The sequence below is a fragment of the Pongo abelii genome, chromosome X, assembly GCF_028885655.2.
Source record: "Pongo abelii isolate AG06213 chromosome X, NHGRI_mPonAbe1-v2.0_pri, whole genome shotgun sequence".
Lineage (NCBI taxonomy): Eukaryota > Metazoa > Chordata > Mammalia > Primates > Hominidae > Pongo > Pongo abelii.
The window spans coordinates 129,196,046-129,218,123 of record NC_072008.2 but is presented as its reverse complement, the minus strand read 5'-3'; the positions used below and the strand labels follow the sequence as shown (position 1 = coordinate 129,218,123).

Genomic DNA, 22,078 nt, shown 5'->3' with positions numbered 1-22,078 from the left:
TAAAACCCCCAAACCTCACAAGAAATAATCAAACATTTATCAGATTTTTGTTTAATGGGAGGAGGGAACTGTTGACTAAGTAGAACATTTCCTTTTTGACCCTAAAGCTTCTGTCATCTGAAATAAACAAGAGTCTTGCTGTTTCAAAGTAATGATATTGAATGAGTTTTTTTTTCTCTTTATTTTCCCAGAGGGGATTTGCTTCTAAACAGTCACAAAGCAAGTCTAGCCAGTCTAGTGTGAGGTATGACTGGAGAATCGGGCCATCTTTTTTAATAAGCCGAAGATAAAATTCCTAAATATAGAATACTGATGTCTGCTACTAACTCCTAGGATAAATATCTTTGCATTTATAGAAGAAGTTTATTTAAGGCTGTCAGTGAGTGTCAAAGTCACCTAACATATGTTGTTGAAGGCTTTTACCACAAGTAGAGTCTCACTTGCTTAGGGCCTAAAGATATTAGGTTAGACTTAAGATAAACCATGTTTCCAATGAACATCTTTAAGAAATCCAACCATAGGTTTTGCTTTTGGGACACCATTCTGTAGTTTTGGGTGCATTATTGCTTCAAAATATTAATTCAGGTAGCCCAATAAGTGTTAAGTAATAGCATCAAATTGCCATGTCATTAGATTAAGAAATAGTGACCACAATTTGGACACCATGATTGGTTAGGTAACAAAAAGTGTCCTTGAAAAGGAAGAATAAGGCAACCAACTTACCGAGAGACACCTGGAATGGCTGGAGGCAGGGGAAAAAAGGGAACAACCTACTAAAATACAGTAAGAGATGAAGGAAGGCCAGTGAGTTGTTTGGCCATGTATTGATCTACTCTGGAAGCTTGCCATTAGGAAATTGGGAAGCAGGGAAAACAAAGAGGGATGGGATCTCCTCTTTTACATATAGTCCTTAATATGCACTTGGGAGAAGAAGATGGAGAGATATTATAGGTACTACGAACACTTTCACCTTACATTTCATAGTTGATTCAATCGTATGCAAAAATAAGTTCTAGGCTTTTCTAATTTCTTTCATTCTATCAGTATTTACATACCTAGTTTTTGTTATATTATTTTGCATTTGTCAAGATGCTGCTCTCTGACTTGAATCACATTGCTAAGGGCTATTACAAATACTTAAAAAAGAAAGAAAGAACTTTTGTTGCTCCCAATAGTGCCTGGTATAGTATTCTGAATATAAGCCCTTGTGTGACACTTAACCTCACAACAGTTGGCTGGCTCTTGTCTGGGACAGTTTCCATGTAAATTACAATGCCCATTCTGGAGGTCTGATCCCATTTGCCTTCCTTCTTCTTTATGAATTACCTCCTGAATATTCAGTAATTTCTTAGGTAGCTAAGCAATTTATCTTCTACTGCAAGAGATCCCTTTCTGTATACTCCTTGTTTCTCTCATGGGGGCATGACTTCAGATTGACCTCTGAAATCCAGGTAATAACATCTGTCATATCCTTTACTTGTGTTTGTCTTTTGAAGATGCTGAAAGACTTCTCATCCAGCCCACACTAGACATAGGCTGGTAAAGAAATGATATCCTGATTTGCTTTAGGGTGGCTCCAGTATAGCTGTACTGTCTGTCATCTAGTACCCAACCCACCATAAAATCTGAATGTCATGGAGGACACAGAGACCTAAGTGAAGTATACAGCGACTACTATTTAGTGGCGGAAGACTGTTTAACTCTCTGCTTATAACCATGTCTCTGAAAGCAGGTCTCTAGAAGAACTTTAGAATCCTAAGTATAGAAAATGTTTTAGATAAACTCTAGCATTGAAGAGTCTGATCAGACTTAGTGCTTCAGGGTAAGTTGTGGCAGTAGGTGTGGAGAAGAGGAAGAAAAATTTGAGTAATTTACTTCTGTATCCCTGTCCCTCCAAATTTATAATTTATATTAACCATGGCTCCTGACCATCTTCTTTTTCAGACTTTGCATAGGATGAAAGGGAATACTATGGAATAAGGCAAAAGATATGAGGGTATCAAGAAGTCTGATAACTTCTGGTTGAATCTATTCTGATTGGAAAATTCTGTCAGATGTGAGGCCAATCAGAGCAGTGATTAACAGTACCTGGTGTCAACCTCCCTGGGTTCAAGTTCCAGCTCTACCAATTATTAGTTACATGACTTCTAAGTCTCAATTTCCTCATTTGTAAAATGGAAATAATATTTCCATCTACCTACAGGGATAATATGAGGATTAACTCATATGAGATATATAAGCATACACATATATACACATACATTGCTTAAAATAATATCTGAAACATAGTAAGCATTCAATACATATATATTTGTTATTAAAAATGCCCAGTTAGCATATGTGGTTCAAGGTTTTAGTGCCTTTAATTAATTTAGGTGATGCTGAAAAATCTAGTTAATCCTCAAATTGTTCTTGAGCTTATCAATCAACATGTGTTACCCAGTGTTATATCACAGGAAAAAAAAAACCAGAGAGGTTTTCTAACATGCTAAACTTATATTAGTGAGACCTGAGCATAGCCCAACTCTCAGACTTTGCTCTCATGACATGACCTTAGATTGAACTGACACCTTGGGGAAGCCACAAGGACATTGTTCTTCAGCAATAATTCTCAAATAACTCATTTTCATGAACACAGAAACTCACCACTCATGAGCAAATAGCTATGGTTATCAGTTACTGAGTACCTACTGAGTGCCAAGCACTGTACCAAGTGCTTTCCACATATAATCTTATTTGATCCTCACAACAACCATGAAAGGAAGGTAGTGGAACAGTCTTTTAAGCTGAGAAAAATGAGCCCCAAAGAAATTGTCACCTCCCCCGTTGTCACACAACAAGGAAATCAGGGAGCTAAAATTAGAAATCATGTCTATTTGATTCCCAAGCTTGTGTTTACTCAACTATATGGCAAACAAAATATTCCAAAAAGAAAGAATGCTAACCCAAACTGTCTTTTGGATTGGTAAGTGAGCTTAATGTTCTACATGGAACATTGAGAGTAAGGGCTGGAATAAAAAGGGACCAACAAAGTGGAGAGGAACTGGGCAGTACCACTATCTGCTGAGTGAGCGTGAGGCAGGGAGCAAGCATGTAGCTATAACATTTTTGCTTCACTTGTCCTAGGTCCAGCTGTAGGAAACAGTGCTCTAGTGACCACAATTTCTAGACATATTTTGAAGTGTGAGCACTCTCCCCTTTGAGTTACAGTCTCATAATTTAGAAGGGCCCCTAATGTTGTTCATCTTGCTAATACTGTTTTATTTAGGAAACTGACTTGCTTTCATTTCTTAAAACTACCATCTTCAAAGTGACAGCTGGGGTTTCTGAAATGCAATCTACCTGAAGGATTGATCTGCTTCAGGAATCTGTCCTTAAGAAATGCTACCTTCACATCATCCATGATGAAGTGATTTTAGCCTGGAATATCTCAAGAGGAAATTATACATTATATAATATTTTAGGTAGAACATTGAAACATATTGGTTTGCGCCCCACTAGATTAGCACATGCTATAATTTAGGCAGAGGATATGCTGAGACTTGTCTGTAAATTTTCTATGGAATAAAGAGAAACATGGTTAAGACTGAAGGAGGACTGTGTAAATCTTTTTAAGGGGACAGCCTTTTAGATATATAATGAATAGACAAATTAGAAAATACTTTTATCTATTTACTAAATAAGTCTTCTATAAGGATATTTACTTGTCAACACACAGGATTAATTTGGAATATTTGTATATTCTTGAAAACAATGTTAAGACATATCTAGATCTGACTTTTCACTAATTCAGTATGGCTTCACCTTCATATAGCCTGAACTGGTGAGATTTTACTGTCTTCATTTCCTCTCTGTTTTATAATGAGTGGTTTCTAATACTGACTCTCTCTCTAGTCTAGTTAAGCTCATTTGCTCTGGTACTGTCCTTAGGCATGCAGAACAGTTGGTCAGTGCCCTTTTTGTGATAACTCTTTATACTTGAGAAGGTGATTAAACTACCTCTTGGCTCTCTTTCACCAGGCTAAACAACCCCAACTCATTTAGCCTTTCCTCACAGGCCCCATTTTCTAACACTTTAATCATATTTTTGCTGCTCTTCTTTGGATCTTCTCTAATTGTTTTTCAACTGTTTTAATATTTAACCTGATAAGCAAGCCAAATCCAAGTTTTGGCATTGGCTAAATATTTATTTAATGAGTAACTTACAAATTAAAAGAGGTGGTGCAGTGTAGGGGCAAGAGAACTGTATGAGGAATCAGAAGACTTGAGTTTTATCCTTGCTCTGCCACTTACTAGGATTGAGCAGAGGGTTACATTTAAACAAGTCATATAAATGTCTCCAAGTTTCAATTTATCATCTGTAAATTTGGGATAAAACCTATCTGCTCTGCCTGCCTCCTATAGTGGGTGTCAAATCAGATTATCTATGTGAAAACACTTTGTTTTGGCATCAAAGCACTATATAAACACTACGTGTCAGGCACCTTTCTAAATGGTTTGCATATATTAACTCATCATAGTACAGTTATCACTCTCACTTTACTACGAAAAAATGGAGGCACAGAGAATTGAATAACTTGCCTTGGGTCACAAAGATAGTAAGTGACAGAATCCATGCAGACTGGCTCCAGAGTCCATGCTCTGAAACGCTGTTATGCAGCATCTCTGAATAGATATTAAGGGTGCAACAAAGCCATAAGGTATATATTACTGTGGTGGAGGATCTCTTCAGAATAGATAACTCCCAGAGAGGCAACCTTTTCAAAAATTAATGTTTAGATTGGTCATTGAATTGAGTAAGGCAGCTGTCCACCAGTGAGGAGAGCTTCATAAGCACAACACAATAATAGGAATGCTATATTGGGTCAGGCCAATGGTTCATTCACCCTTGTACACCTAAACCTTCTTATGGAAAGTGCTCTTAATTCTTGAATTCAGGATATACAGTCTCTAAATATTCTCTGTGTGCCCTACCAACCCTTCATGGTTTCATCTCTCTCTGGTGCTGTCCTTTTCTATGTTAATTCTTATATCTGTAAGTTTAGAATGCTTCTCTGGTAGATTAACTATTAAATAGAGATGTGAAAGACAGATTGATACCTAATTGAATTTTTCCCGTAATGTAATCTCAAGGGTTGAAACAGTTAAAAGAAAAAGAGCTTTGGGGAAAAAATATTGAAAGAATTTTGATTTACCTTATGTATTTGAATATTCACAGGGGAAACCAGAACTTATATCATGACATGAGGAGGTTATGCTATATAACACTATGTTGAAGACCTGCTTATATTTTAAAATTGCACCACATTGAGGCATTTTTATTAACACTCATTGGATATAGAGTACAATATAAACTTAACTTATGCCAAAATCTGATCTATAGGAAACAGTGTTATAGTGGTGTAACAGGCTCTTCTACCTCAGATACTGGTATGATATATCATTTTGTGGGAGACTGTAGAAGTTTCCTTCCATAAAAATGATCTCAAACAGAGCTGAATACACTCTTGGAGGATGGGAGCATCTCTAGGGAGAACTTAATACAGGTTGGATTATAAATGCTATCATTCCAATCAGGATCTGTATAGTGAAGTATGATAAATTTATCAAAAGACTGGTTAGGAACCAATGAGAAAGATGATAGATATCTCTGTATTTTAGTATTCGATGTCTTTAAAAAATGTTTTCTATAAATAAATATCATGTTGAAGTTGCTGCTTAATTTAGATCATTTGTTTAATGAAAATTTATTTTCGTAAAATAAATTATGGCAAATTCACTAGATCATTGGAATAAGCTTAAGCAGAAAGCCACACCTTTGAGAAAATGTGTACTTTAATAATAATCACATCATGTAACTGTAGGTACTTTTTTGCCTCTGGATGGAAATACAGCAAAATTGCAGTGGAACTTCTGAAATGTTCTTGTTCAGTATCCATCTATCCATTCATTCATCCAACACTATGTGCCAGTTACTCTGTTGGACACTGGAGATATAATAGTGAACAAGATAAATCTAGTCCTTCCCTCATAGAATTTATGGCCTAGTAAGAACACCTGAAATGGCAGAGAAAACAATCATGAGTTGATGGTTTTATGACAATTTTTTGAAAGAAGGAAAAAGAATAAATGAAAGTAACTCTCTATCCTTACCTAGATGTTGCTAAAACTTTTCTTTGAACAATGTTTCCTGAAAAATTGTATAGCAAATGTTTTAAAGGATACTGTGAATGTGCATATAGAAGAAAGGAAGATGGAGAAGTATGACATGAAAAGAGAATAGAGTTTTTGAATGATATTAGTTTAGTTTTCCTGAAAGTGTCTAGTAATAATGATTGTTTTTTCTGTAGCATTTTATGCTTTTTAAAGCAATTATACCAACCATGTGATGTAGAGAAAATTTTATTTTCTCCATTATGTAGATGAGAAAACTGAGGCATAGATATTTAAGTGCCCAAGGTCCCACAATCATACAGAATTCAGAGCTCTACCCACTGCTTTTCTATTACATAATGCTGAAAAATCCCAGACTGCAGTATAAAGTTCTATAAAATCCAAAAGACTTTAACAGAATATAAGATATCTAAGAAGCCAAAGTCACTAATACAAAAGAAGAAAAACAAAGTATGACAAGGAGGATGTTCTTCTGCTTTGGGCTATTAAGTAGGTCACCCACTAAAAGGCTATTTTGGTATAAAATTTTAGAGGGCATCTAGTACATACACCAACATCACTGACCTGATTCTTCACTTTCAAGATCTAAGAAAATCAAAGGAAGGTATTTTTTTTTTGTGGGGGGGAAGGGGCAGGTATATCATTTGTGTAGCTCAAGAGAATGTTAGTTGAGAAACTTGATTTAACCAGGCTAGTGCTCTAGATTTTCTGTGAAGTATGATTCACTAGAGGGTAATGCTGATCTTAACAAGGGGACACTTTGTATTTCTACGATATAGAGTCAGCAATTTCCCTCCTTCCCTTTCTCCCTTTGTCCTTTCCTCCCTTCCTTCCTTCTCTTCCCTTCTCTTTCCTTTTGTCACCTATTTTTGTTTGCATTTCTCTTCTTATGGGGGCATATCTGACAAATTATTAATATTTAATTTGCTATAAAACAGCTCTCCCAGGCAATAGCTGCTCACTATAATTTCAATATCTGAAGCTGTTTTGGCCCCTAGGTACACTGGGATTGAATTAGAATGGAAATGTTTCCCTTACAGTTTTGTTTGTGGCAGTGTGGACACTTTGTTATTAACTGGCAAATTGAAACTTCTAAGGAAAGTGATAAACTTTCTTCACATTTCAGCTTGACTCTACCCTGAACAGATCTGGTTTAGGGTAAAACATTTCTTCTAATATTTTTTAGTCTTAAATTTAAATACCCAAGCTTAATAATGAATATATTTTGGCCCATTGAATTCTATTTTTAAAAGCATAAACATTTTTCTCATATGCTACTTCTTATTTAAAAATGGTCTTGCTCTGTTGCCCAGGCTGGAGTGCAGTGGTGCAATCATAGCTCACTGCAACCTCTGCCTCCCGGGTTCAAGCGATTCTCGTGCCTCAGTCTCCTGAGTAGCTGGGATCACAGGTGCCCGCCACCACGCCCAGTTAATTTTTCTATTTTTAATAGAGATGGAGTTTCACCATGTTGGCCTTTAAAATAACATAATTTTTTTTGAGACAGAGCAAGACTGTTATTTAAAATTATGTTATTTTAAAGTAATACAAGATCTTATTTCTCCTTTGAGAAATTATGGGACAGTGATAAATTGTTGCCCACATTGTCAGCATGTAATGGGTCTTAAATGAATATTTGTGGAGTGAATGAATTAAAAAGTTATAAAATGGGGAAAAAATGGTCTTAAATTGTTCTCTCTCTCTCTGTCTCTGATCCAGAGGGATAATCTGCAAAAATATAGACAAATTCAAAACTTGGTGAGTACTGTCCTGACAGTCTGTCTATCCATAGTCATCAAGAATGGGTGGTGATCTTTAGAAGGATCTGGAAATAGTACGTATTCCAGCAATGAGGCTCCTGAAACAAAAACCCTTTCCCTTTGCACTTGCTTAGTCCCTTGTCTGTTCCCTGTTGGGAAGAAGGTATGGGAAAGGAAGGGGATTACTTTGAAAGTCAGTTGTGTATGAAACAGAGGTGTGGAGGGATATGTTTATCTGATAGGTAGCATTAAATTGCAAATACTTCCAGATTAATCATGGTATGCAATTTTCAACAGCTTAGATTTTCTTCTCTTTTCTTTCTTTCTTTTTTTTTTTTTTTTCTGCAGCCACTGGGGAGGAAAAAAGGATTAAAGAGACTATCAAAAACTGTTGGCACGTTTAGTCTGTTGGCTACTTAATTTATTAGCAGATATGGGAGCTGCCTCAGGTTGATAATTTAACATGTTGGCTGGCGGTGAAATAAATCTCAAACGTACCTGTTCCAAAATTGTGTTAATCCTTTCGACTTCGCAGTCAATCAAGTATCGCTTTTCCTGCCTCCTGTCCATTTCTTCAATGATGCGCCTGAATTCTTGGACGTCCTTTATGTTTCCCACAGACCTTGCTGTCACTTGCCAGTTGTTTTGCACTGCTGCTTCCATAATCGCTTGGAGGATGGAAAATCCTGAAGGAAGGAAAAACAGCTTCAATGATTTAAAAATCTTTCTGTAGGTATTACAAATTCTACTGAATTTCTATTCACAGTCCATCAGGTGCCTTTGAACCTTATCCATTATGGAAAGCAGGCTTACTCATAACCTCAGCCTTAACCCTCCAGACAGTTCGCACTTCCATTTTGTTGTAAAGGAAAGAAGATTCTACAACTTTTGGGCACCAGGCATCAAGTGGCTACATGAGAGCTCACAGCTGAATTATATTATCTAATTGCTTTTATTGACATGCACTATCAAAATATCTATGGAATAAAATCAAGAACTTCTTACAACTGCCTGCAATTTCCTTACTGCAGTTGAAGCTCATTTATTTCATCTTCTATATAAGCATTCTGGCAAATTATAAACAACTTCAGTAGAGATAGCGCCTCATTATAATATGGCTTCTCCTTACATAGAAAGACTATCCAACAAGGTAAATTGTGTCTCCCAAGTAAAATAATTTTATGAAAACCTGAAAAAGACAGTCTATAACAAAGATATCATACTCGTGAGCTCTTGATCACAACATTATTAAAAAGTTCAGTCATATTAAGCTTTCCTGAGTTCTTTCCCTTTCTCAATTAAATTTACCAGGAATTCCTGGTTCCTTTTTATCTAATTTACATTTGACAACTGTTAGCTACTATTACCCTGGATCTATGTTGAATGAGAAAAAGAGAAAAGATCTGATGCTTGAGTTTTGGGTAACCTTTTTGGAGTTAGGGTTTAAGAAGTTGGGAAGAACAAAACATCTGAAGTATGATCCATAAGAATAGCACAAGAGTTTTCTACATGCTGGTCTTTTAGAGTATTCATGTCTCTAATACTACATTGTGTCTATAGTTTTGCTTCTGGTTGGAATCCATATCTGAATATAACTTCAACTATAGATATAATTTTATTGGGATATTGCCAAAAGCAGCTCATTTCTTCCCATAAACCTAAATAGTTTTTCATTTAAATTCAAGTAATGACTAATGGGAGTGGGTGATAGGGATGATTTGCAAAGCCAAAATGATCCATGCCATAGCAATTTGATGACTGGAGGAAAAGAGAATGGGAGAGGATTGCGATGCCCTTTGAGCATATTCCAGGTTCTGTGCTGTTTCGGGCTCACCCTTTAGTGTAAGCAGGTTACAATTTGGAATTTTCTTCATTGTACCATAGAAAATGGGTATTGACATTTGAAGAGCACGCTTCAGGGAGATGGCAGCAGTGACTCAGCCGGTCATTATGACTCCTTTGTGTGCTGGGTGTATGCAGGAAGAAGATCACAAATGAGACCCAAGCACTTGGTAATTTCCAAATGAGCAATTTCAGCACAGGAGCTCAAAATTACAGATCAGAGTAAATTACCATTGCTTTAAATGTTAATTCTTTCTCTTTTTAAACCAACCACGCATATTTATTTCTCAGATTTACATTTTCGTGTGGGTTGTTGATGTGCTCTCTGCTTCAGTGGGAGTTGAGGGGACATGGTAGGCCAAGGCATGGGATTGAGAAATAAACATAGGAAGAAAGAGATTAAGGCAATTGAAAATCTTTCTTAAGCAGTGTACGATAAAGCCTCATTATTTTGAATTTCACTAATTAAGAATTTATGAAACTTCATCAAGGACTGAGTTGAATTTTACTTTTGTACTATTTATGAAGAAAACATTGGCTAAATAATAATGTTAATGAAAGTGGACAGAGTCTTTAATATATTTAAAGTAAATTTTTTAAAGGCCCTTTAGCAGAATACAGCTGTTCATGTGTTGAATCAAAATAAGCCTTCTTGTAATCTCTACTCATTGGTCTTATTCCACCATTTGGGATGACACAGAGCAAATTTAACCCCTTTTGCATGTGTCAGTCCTTCACATTTTTGAAGGCAGTTAGCATGTTTCCCCTTCATTCTTTTCCTCAGGCTAAAGACGTCCCAGTCCTTCCACTTTTACTTTTATGGCATGATGACAAGTTCCCTCACTGTTGCTCTCTCCTATGGATATCTGTCAATATTTTATTGATCCTGATAATTCCAATGTGATCTGATCAGTGTGGACGACAACGAGATTATTGCTTGCTTTGACGTGGGTTGTTATTTTAGCAGCCTTTGCCAATATTTTTAAATACCCAAATTATATTGTTAATTAGTATTAAGCTTAGATTCAACTAAAACATGTCAGTTCTCTCCATAAAAATCTTTCGTCTGGAAAGTCTCACCATCCATGTATCAAGATTTTTTCCATTCCAACTTGCTTTTATCTCCCTTTGTTTAATCCCTCACCCCATTCCAGTCCCCACTTCTCCCTTATTTTCAAATTCATTCAAATCTGGAAAATGGCCTCACTCACTTATTCAGTACTCCAGGCAGCCACACTTGTCTGTCCATTTAACAGGCACGTCTGTCTACACCTGCAGACCTTTCTGGATTATCTTCTTTGCCCATGAAACTTCCTTTACTGACTTCTCATTAATTTCTCCAGAAATGAGTAGATTTGAATTCATGGTAAATTAATTATAAGCAATGGAGAAATGGGTTTAAAGAATTATGTCACAGACATTTAAAATTTTAAAATAAAACTGGATAAAAATTATAGTAAATACACATAGAATACTATGCTATTGTTTAAAAGACAGCTCAATCTGTATATACTAACAAGAAAAGATTTGTACAGTATATATAATATATTGGATAATGGGTAATAATAGAAAAAACAAGCTGTTAAATAGCATTTATGTTATAATTCTATTTTGTAAAGAAACTATATGTTTCTATATGTGTGGAAAAAATCTGAAGGACTTGGCAGAGTTATCTCTGAGATGTAGGATTACCAAGAACTTTTATTTTCACTGTCATTTATTTATGTAAAATTTGGCCCTTTTACAAGAAGCAGGTATTATTTTCTGTAAGTACAAAAACAATAAAGATTAAAAAGAAGTACAACTCATGCTGTCCTCTCAGAACATAGGCTTCTGGAAGACATAGATGATAGATGAGAGCTCCTTTGTAGGCTGCATACTGCCACAAATGAGAGGCATTTTACTAAACACTGACTTACAAATCTTTTTATACTTTTGTTCTTTGAACCATGTGAATGTATTACCTATTCAAAAATTAAGTAGAAAAAGCACACTGCTTTTTATGAGGGCATGTCTGGGACCTCCTGGGCTATGAGCCTTGCTCACATTTTTTGAGCAAGTCAGAACCATGGCTGGATACTGCAGTGTCTTTTACCATGCAGAATTTCTCTGTGTTTGCTTAAGCATGTGGCTGTGTACTATAGAACCCTGCGGGGAATGGTCACCTCAGCTCAGTACCTGTCACTGAGCAGCCCAAGAAAAGCTTTTATTTGTTTTCATACCTAATTTATTGTAGTTTGACTGTTTCCTGATGAAGCTGACCAAAGAGAGTGAATATGCGCTTGAGGGAGAAAAAAAAGAGAAAAATTTGACACAGGAGGCAGATAAAAAAACAGGCATTGGTGCTTGTAGGAGGGGAGGTACGTAACAAACCCTTGGCTTTGTAAAAATAAGCCTGCTGTTTTAGCAGCTTCAGAATTGTCATCCACTCTCTGTGAGCTTTAACGTGCCCAATTTTGCAACACTAAAAACTACTTTTACTTGAGCAGCAAATTCTCTCATTCTGATTCCAGACTGCTGTTGCTATCCACTTTCCTCTTCTTCCTCATTTTAAAGAATGGTAGTTACCATATAGGTAAGTGGGTGAATGCTAGATTGTAATCTGCATTATACCAGTATAACATAGTTTGTGGCAAGGTTTGGGAAGGAACTTATGGATGAAGAACTGGGCTGCAGCTATGACCAATTTAATCCTACTGGAGTGGTGGTTGGGCTACTCTTGGCAAATAAGGTGTGATAATCTTGGCAAAGGGTAGTGTGGTGGATGCTGTGCTGTACCACCCAGATCCTCCTTCAGCACCATAGAACTTATTCCTTCGGTCGTTGGACAAGTTGCAGCTTAAGGTTATGACCCTTTCCTGGGGTATCCTGCATCCAATGACTGATTGCCACAGGATAGAAAGGCACAACCCTCATACCCCCAGCGAGGTAACTCTAAGGGTAAGTCATCCTAGCTTCAGAGCTCCCTGAAGGGAGCTGAGGCTTTGTTATGACTGCACCATAGCTCATTTTCTCTTTGTGCCCAAACCTGCGTCCTTCTCTTCTTCCCACAATTGCTGACAATGAGAGTACCAGCCAATAAACTTCTTGCATGTGAATCTCTATTTCAGTTTGTTTCTGGGGGATTCATCTGTGACTATGAGGTTGACCTCATGACAGGGATAGCATCAGATACAAAAAGATCTCAAATATACAATTGTCAAAATCATTTTCACAGGGGAAAGAAGGCCAGGATTTTGTTCAATGTATAAACAAGTGAAAAACCGCTCCATGCTGAACACATTTAGTATTTGATCTGAAAACACAGAAGAACAATAAGTAGGATATTGACATATGGAAGTTCATAATAAAGATACCCAAGAAAATATAGTTGAGGATAATTTTGTTCCTGTTGTGCATCTTCCGGCAGGGACTATCACCACCTGCTGTCAGCTGTGAATCTGTACCAGATCTCTCAGAGCCACATCATTTGTACTTCTGACGGGGTCTTTTAACAGTCCCCCAAATGATGGAAGTTGCTGATATTGATGAACTGGCTTCTCATGAGTGTTGACATTTATAGCAATTTGTGCCTGGCTGTGATTCTCAGAGGGTTTGCCATAAAGCCCCAAAAAGGTTTACTGGCCCTCTCGAAATGTTCTAGAGAGGCAAGTTGGTCTTTCCCAGAGGGTAATTCAATACTTTTCCAGTGGCCTGTGCTAGAAATTACCTTGTCAATATTTTCAGGTTGATAAAGAGAGGCTTAAAGTGGCCCATGAAAACTCCTGTAGCTTACAATTATTAGACATAGAACCACAGTATTACAGGCTAGTACTCTTACAGATGACTCAGAGAAGTAGGATACAATTTTTAAAGCTCTGTAACTCTTTTCAAATGAAATTTATATGGAAACCCAATATCTAAGACAGGTAAAAGTGGAGCTTCTCGGGTTTGAGGGGTGGTGCTTAGACAGGGGAAGTGACTTGCCAAATATCACACAGTTAGTTTAGAATCTGAAGTGAGACTGGAATCTAAGCAAGCAGAGCTGGAGCTAAGGTGAGGCAGGTGAAGCACCTAGGGTAAATATTCAAGAAGGCACTTTCTGAGGGTTGCACAAGTGCAGCCTCACTTACCTTGCCCTAGTATTGACCCTGTAAGCAAGTCTCTTGGCTTCCCATTTAGTGGTCTTTCAAGTGCATCATATCCAACTTACTTTATAGCTCTCATTTTAAGATGACCCTTAGCAACATTTTGGTGTGGACAGAACTTGATTCCTCACGTCCTTTTCTCTTCTCTTTTTGATGTCACACAACATCCTGATGTTCGCTTCCCTGTCTCCCCAGTACCTTGAGTAGGCCTATCACTACCAATCCCAGTCTTTTTCTTCCTCTTTCCCCATATTAAAACTTTCCTATCCTATGCTCAATTCCCTCAGCACCCTTCCCTTTTCCAGGTGCCAGCGTAAAAATAGCTAATGGCATAATGTGTTATCCTTTCAGCGAACACACGTACATTTAGCAGTGACCTTAACATGAATGAGTTTGGAAGGAAAACAAAAGAGAATGTTAACATTGTTTTTGAGTCTGCCCATCTTATGGGGTAATTCAGATGATGAATTTGAAAATTGGTGATGTGCTTGATGATCTTACAGAGTTTAACAAATGAACAGCTTGTAGATATGGGGTATCTCAGGGGCCAGTGGAGTGGGAAGACAATGGTGAGACAGGTCCCCAGAAGGTTAGTGTCCATTCCTGTCTATGTTACTCAACTGAAATCAGCTGAAAAAACCATTTCTTTCTTTCCTTTTCTGTGTCTTCACCTACCTCTGTGGCTTTCAATGCTGGTTGCACATTACAGTTACCCTAGGAAGTATGAAAAATGGATGGCCAAGGCTTACTCTGGAGCAATAAAATAATGATCTCTCAAAGTGATTCCTGGGCTTTGTTTTGTTTTGTTTTAATCTCCCTGGGGGATTCTCATGTACAGCCAGAGTGGAGAATCACTGACCTATTCTAAGGGCTACCCAATACAGATGTGGCATATTAAAGAAGGCCTTTTTTTTCCCCTGAGATGTTCTTCATGACCAGCAGAAAGGTTCTGGGTGAGAAAGGCATGTTTCAAGAAGGGCTATATACCACCTAGACATCAGCTAATAAAGACACAGAGGCAAGAAGGGAGGGCTCAGGCCAGGGTTACAAATTGCTTCTTCCTGTGGTAGATGAAGAATCTGGAAACCTTGATTACAGTATGTGGGAAGCAAACCCAGATGTACTTAAAGCACTTTACAAATATCTTTCCCTTTCTGAGGTAGCATCTGGGTATTTCTCTCTAAGTATAAAGTTAATATGTTCAGTTTGGACATTTGGAAAAACAGAAAGTACAAAAATTAAAAGAAAAAGTATAGGTGACTTTATCCCTCTTTATATTCTATTTTATATAAATAGACTTCACACTTTTTATTTTAGCAAAATGGATTGTAATGCAGTCATTGATCACTTAACGATGGGGATACATTCTGAGAAATGCGTTGTTAGGTGATTTTGTCATTGTGCAAACATCATAGAGTGTATTCCACAAACCTACATGGAATAGCCTCCTACACACTTAGGCTATATGGCATAGCGTATTGCTCCTAGGATACAAACCTGTACAGCATGTTACTGTACTGAATACTGTAGGTGATATGGTTTGGCTGTATCCCCACCCAAACCTCAATTTGAATTGTATCTCCCAGAATTCCCCTGTGTTGTTGGAGTGGCCCAGGGGGGAGGTAATTGGATCACGGAGGTTGGGCTTTCATGTGCTATTCTTGTGTTAGTGAATAAGTTTCACAAGATCTGATGGGTTTATCAGGGGTTTCTGCTTTTGCTTCCTCCTCATTTTTCCTTGCTGCTGCCATGTAAGAAGTGCCTTTTGCCTCCTGCCATGATTCTGAGGCTTCCCCAGCCATGTGGAACTGTATGTCCATATTAAACGTCTTTTTGTTCCCACTTTCGGGTATGTCTTTATCAGCAGTGTGAAAACGAACCAATACAGTAAATTGGTACCAGTAGAGTGGGGCGTTGCTGAAAAGATACCCAAAAATGTGGAAGCAACTTTCAAACTGGGTAACAGGCAGAGATTGGAACAGTTTGGAGGGCTCAGAAGAAGACAGGAAAATGTGGGAAAGTTTGGAACCTCCTAGAGACTTGTCAAATTGCTTTGACAAAAATGCTGATAGTGATATGAACAATAAGGTCCAGGCTGAGGTGGTCTCACATGGAGATGAGGAACTTGTTGGGAACTGGAGCAAAGGTGACTCTTGTTATGTTTTAGCAAAGAGACTGGTGGCATTTTGCCCTTGCCCTAGAGATCTGTGGAACTTTGAACTTGAGAGAGATGATTTAGGGTATCTGGCAGAAGAAATTTCTAAGCAGCAAAGCATTTAAAACTTGGGTGCTGTTAAAAGCACTCCATCTTTAAAGGGAAACAGAGCATTAAAGTTCAGAAAATTTGCAGCCTGACGATGCAGTAGACAAGAAAAAAACATTTGTTGAGGAGAAATTCAACCGGGCTGCAGAAATTTGCATAAGTAGCAAGGAGCCTAACGTTAATCCCCAAGACCATGGGGAAAATATCTCCAGGACATGTCAGAGACCTTCATGGCAGCCCCTCCCATCACAGGCCCAGAGACCAGGAAGAAAAAGTGGTTTTGTGGGCCAGGCCCAGGGTCCCCGTGCTGTGTGCTGCCCAGAGACTTGGTGCCTTGTGTCCCAGCTGCTCCAGTCATGGCTGAAAGGGGCCAACATAGAGCTCAGGCTGCAGCTTCAGAGGGTGGGAGCCCCAAGCCTTGGCGGCTTCCATGTGGTGTTGAGCCTGTGGTGGCACAGAAGTCAAGAATTGAGGTTTGGAAACCTCCGCCTAGATTTCAGAAGATGTATGGAAATGCCTGGATGCCCAGGCAAAAGTTTGCTGCAGGGGTGGGACCCTCATGGAGAACCTCTTCTAGGGCAATGCAGAAGGGAAATGTGGGGTCAGAGCCCCTACACAGAGTCCCTACTGGGGCACTGCCTAATGGAGCTGTGAGAAGAGAAGCACCATCCTCCAGACCCCAGAATGGTAGATCCACTGACAGCTTGCACCATGACCCTGGAAAAGCCACAGACACTCAACACTAGCCCATGAAAGCAGCTGGGAGGAAGGTTGTACCCTGCAAAGCCACAGGGGTGGAGCTGCCCAAGACCATGGGAACCCACCTCTTGCATCAGTGTGACCTGGAGTCAAAGGAGATCATTTTGGAGCTTTAAAATTTGACCACCCTGCTGGATTTTGGACTTGCATGGGCCCTGTAACCCCTTTGTTTTGGCCAATCTCTCCCATTTAGAATGGCTGTGTTTACAAAATACCTGTACCTCCATTGTATCTAAGAAGTAACTAGCTTGCTTTTGAATTTACAGGCTCATAGGTGGAAGGGATTTGCCTTGTCTCAGATGAGACTTTGGACTGTGGACTTTTGGATTAATGCTGAAATGAGTTAAGACTTTGGGGGACAGTTGGGAAGGCATGATTGGTTTTGAAATGTGAGGACATGAGATTTGGAGAGGCCAGGGCAGAATGATATGGTTTGGCTGTGTCCCCACCCAAATCTCAACTTAAATTGTATCTCCTAGAATTTCCCTGTGTTGTGGGAGGGGCCCAGGAGGAGTTAATTAGATCATGGGGGCTGGTCTTTCTCATCCTATTCTCATGATAGTGAATAAATCTCAAGAGATCTGATGGGTTTATCAGAGGTTTCTGCTTTTGCTTCCTCCTCATTTTTTCTTACCGCCACCATGTAAGAAGTGCCTTTTGCCTCCCGCCACAATTCTGAAGCCTCTCCAGCCATATGGAACTGTAAGTCCAATTAAATCTTTTTTTGTTCCCAGTTTTGGGTATGTCTTTATCAGCAGCATGAAAATGAACTAATACAGTAGGCAACTGTAGCACAGTGTCAAATATTTGTGTATCTAAACATATCTAAGCATAGAAAAGACACAGTAAAAGTATAGTATTATAATTTTATGGGACCACTGTCATATATGGAGTCTGTCATTGACTAAAATGCCATTATGTGGTGCATGACTGTATTTGTGTCCTGCCTTTAAAAAATCTAGCATTACATCATGAACATTTTCTTGTTATTAAACATTTTCAAACATGAGTTTTAATGATGACATAGTATTCCAACCTTTAGACGTACTGTAACTTATTTAACTATTCTACAACATGAACATTTCAATGTTTTCCAATCTCTCCTTATTATGAATAATGCCGTGCTGACAACACTCATACAGCATCTCTAATTATTTTCATAGAATAAATATCTCAAAGTAGGAATACTGGGCCAAACATTTATGGACATGTTTAAGGCTCTTGATACATACTGCCAAATTGCCCTCCAGAAAGGTTGTCCCACTTTATGTTCCCATTAGCAGGTTATGACAGTACTTGTCTCTCTGTCCCCTTGCCAGCACTGAACAATATATTTGCCCATTTGGTAGGTGAATAAAGAGGATTCTCTTTTTTTTGTTAGCATTTCTTTATTAGTAAAGCTAGTGACTTTTTTATTTTTTTGTCCATTTTTATTCATCATTTTGAGTACTGCCTGTTTATTTCCTTTGTCCAACTTTTTAGTGATGTTAATGTCTTTATTATTGATTTATAAGAGCCTTTATATATTGACATTAAGTGTCTTGACATATGCCATATATTTAATCCAGTTTTACTTTTAATGTTTATGATACATTGTCATGAATAAAAGTTTGACATTTTAATGAAATTAATATTCTTCTTCATCAAAAAATCACGTGAATGATGAATAAAATTTTCTTTCTTTTTTTTTAGAGATGAGGTCTTGCTACATTGCCCAGGCTGGTCTGAAACTCTTGGGCTCAAGCAATCCACCTGCCTTGGCTTCCCAAAATGCTGGGATTACGGGTGTGAGCCACTGTGCCTGACCAAAATTTGCTCTTCTACTCTTATTCTAGTGCTCACCTGGGCTTTAAACCCAAACTTATGCCAACCACTCTTTCCATTTCTTGCAATGTCTTTGGTCTCCATGGAATTTCCCATAAATTTCCGTTGCATATTGTGGCCAAGTAAAGCAATGGGGAAGCTAGATATGGAGTGTGAAGGTGGTTTCTGAGACAGAAGTAAAGAAAAAATAGAGGCAGAGGAAAGAGAAAGATGATGAGCTCAATTTAGTTATTTCATGGTATGTTTTCCCATATCTCAGAAACCTGATATACAAAAATCTGAACTCAGAGCCAGTACTTCAGGCTATTATTATTCATATTACAAAGTATACTTTCATTTAAAAATAATTCATGGAAAGACTTCTATAGCACATTTGAATCCACATTTTGTTGTTTTGTTGTTTGTTTTTGTTTTAACTTGATTTAAACCCTTTTATTTTCCATCAAAATCAATATACTGATTGTCTAAATTTGAGATGCTAATACAGAAACTGTTCTGTGTGTGAAGAGTTTGATATGGGAAGATCAAGAACCCCTTTATATTTGCATATGGATGTCAGTCTGTGAATTTTATGGAACAAGGTAAAGACAAATATTCACCGACATTCAGTCCTTAATTTACTGTTATCAAATTAATATTTCCCTGAGGCTTCCATTCCTCATAATTGTATTTGTTTAAATTTTCCTTTAATTAAGAGCTGACCCTCTGCAAATCTTCTCCTTGCAGCTGCATTATTAGGATGAGTACTTGGCCAATTTGTGGAATCATTGAACAGAAGTTGCCCCCAGTTTCCCAGTTGTTTCTGCTTTTTCTTCTCTCCCAATACAAATTGTCTCTCAATCCAAATGAAACTCTTATACTAGACTGTCCATGACTGATAACAGCTTCAATTGTGACCTCCTTCATGAAGGATGTATGTTTTAATATTAGAATCAAAGACTTACAATACAGGGGCAAATTGTAGACAACAGTAAGTGATTGATCAAGTATTGTTTGGCAACTTGAGGTACCAGGTACCCCAATATCTTACTTGAGGCATTCCAAGTACTCCAATAGCTCACTTCAGGAGGCAACTACTGACTACTTGTCAAGTGTGACCTTGGCTCTGAAGCTGGCAATGCATGTAATCCTGCCTTTTCCATTTTTCTCTTTCATCTTATTCCTTATTTGAACTTTGTCTCCCTGTTGGTGAATTATGTAGCTCCATTCTCCTCTCTGTGAGCTAAGAAAACATGCCCAAATAGATATGTCAGTTTCATTGAGTGAAAGTAAACTTGCTTTGCATTGTCAGCTGAAAGGAAATTTAGAAGACCATCTGGAGTAGATTTACTTAACATCTGGAAAAAGCAGAATAGGCAAGCCTCTGATCCTCACCCACACAATATCTGATATAAAAAATAAAAGAATAAAAATAACAGAAAGCAACTGGGGTTTGGATTGAAGGGGATACTACAATGATTGTGTGTAATTCCTTCTTGTTTCTGTTTGGTATCTAAATAATTGTTCTGGGATAGACTGCCTGCGATGCAAACTCACAGAGGGCAGGAGTCATCTCAAAATTTCTCCATGGACTGTTGAGCTCTTAATAGATGCCATGAGAGGATTAATCATGCCCATGAATAGGGTTTCTTACATGACATTTCCTCATTTGGCATCTTAATCCCTTTGAAATCAGTAATTTCCAGCTCTGATCTTGTGACTGAGTCTCCCAGAGAGCAAGTAGTGAGTGACGTGGATTTTAGTGAGCACTTTATGGATACCTGGGGAAGAGAGCTGAACATAGATCACAACCAGAGAATGCACTTGCCAGCCGTAGTTGGGTGGCAGTCGGGGGAAGGCCTTATGCATGATTAAAAGGGGGCTTCACTTATGGGTTGGAGGAAGGAGTGCTATCAGTCAGCCACAGTACATCTTCTTCCCAGGTCCCATTTATTCCACATGGAACCTAGTGACTACAAAGAAGAAGATGACCACCCACCCTGCTGCCCCTTCTCCAGCAGAAGATGAACTTTGAAGAGATTCCCAGAAGTGAGTATATTTTATATTGAGCATCCATACCCTGAACTTCTGTGCAGAGTAGTTCACATTGTGGCCTGTGCCTATGGACTTGTAAAGTGAACTGACTGAATTGAGACTTGAGCTCAGAAAGTACGTGTTTAGGTTCCACTAAGCAAAAGGCTTCTCATCAGGCAAGTCACTTATCTGGGAACATTCTTCAGCATTCTCAATTTTTAGAAAGCAAGGCCAAGATAAACCTCTTAACATTTCTGAGTTCTGGGTGTGAGGTATGAATGATGGTTACCAGTGAGAAGGAAAAGGGGGAAGGAAGTGGGGGTGAATGTATGCCAAAGATGAAAAGGGTCTGGATCTGAGTGCAAAGGACTATAGCTTATTCTGCCTGCTGTGCCTCCAGGAGTGCTGAGACTCCATGATCCTAATACTATTGGAGGGCTGTCAAAGGTAATACTAAGGGCAAACTCTTGCCTAGAGGGTACAGAGGAGCCAAAGATACAGTCCTGAGGACAACAGAGAACAAGCTGTTCTCTTGAGGAAGACAAGTTCTTTTTGACTTAATACTGTGGTTCAAAATGTGCTTGGGAAACACCCAAAATGGGGTTCAAAACTCACAAGATAAATAAGTATTTTCATGTGCCATCCACCATACTAAAGAAACCCACATAAAACACCCCCAAGATCAACTCACTTTGATTAGTTGTTTACTTTCAATTGAGTTTTTCCAATGGGGATATGAGAGTGAATTTGGCATTATGGAGGAGGGTTATAGGCTAATGTTGTCAAGGCCTTGGGTTCCAGAAAGAGTGGCTGAATCTTGTGTGAGCTGCAGAGAAGTCAGGCTGTTTGTGGTGGCCAGAGTTCTTCCAAGTTTCTCAGAATTCTCAAATATGAGAGCCAGAATTAGTGATGGTCCCAATTTCTTCATTGCACCAATAAGAAACTGAAGCCCAGAAAGACAAAATGGTTTGCCCCAATGATAGATCCCAAACTTGACCATGACCACAATACTTGTCTTCTTTTAACTTTCAATATTAATGTAAAACAAAGTTTCTGTGGCATTTTCTGAATAAAGATTCATTTTGATATAGACTAAAAGTTAAAATCCAACAGGAATATCATAATGGATATATCCCTTGCACTTTGCCTACAACACATCTGTGACTTCCTTAAGGGCTCTTCTCTTTTCCTTCAGTACCTTTGCATGGAGGAGCCAGAGAACCTACAAACAAGTTTGTGTGTTAAAGCGTATTTTCCTCCTCAAATCTAGCTGGGACTCCCATTTGGCACTGGGGCCCACTCTAATCTACGCAGGC

General features: G+C 38.3%; 1 protein-coding gene and 1 long non-coding RNA gene across 8 annotated transcripts in view; one reads left to right on the top strand and one right to left on the bottom strand.

Moving 5' to 3' along the window:
- GRIA3 (glutamate ionotropic receptor AMPA type subunit 3) overlaps positions 1-22,078 on the bottom strand; it is a 308,174-nt gene that overhangs the window by 154,347 nt on the left and 131,749 nt on the right. For all 7 annotated transcript variants that reach the window (XM_063721254.1, XM_063721253.1, XM_024240714.3 and 4 more), the window contains one exon: positions 8,433-8,620. In XM_063721254.1, coding sequence (XP_063577324.1) covers positions 8,433-8,620 — 188 coding nt within the window. The remainder of the gene's footprint in view (positions 1-8,432; positions 8,621-22,078) is intronic.
- Positions 8,523-20,778, top strand: LOC129053032 (uncharacterized). The gene is made up of 3 exons (XR_008518160.1): positions 8,523-8,663; positions 17,574-17,627; positions 20,672-20,778. It is a non-coding gene; the product is annotated as an uncharacterized LOC129053032 (long non-coding RNA).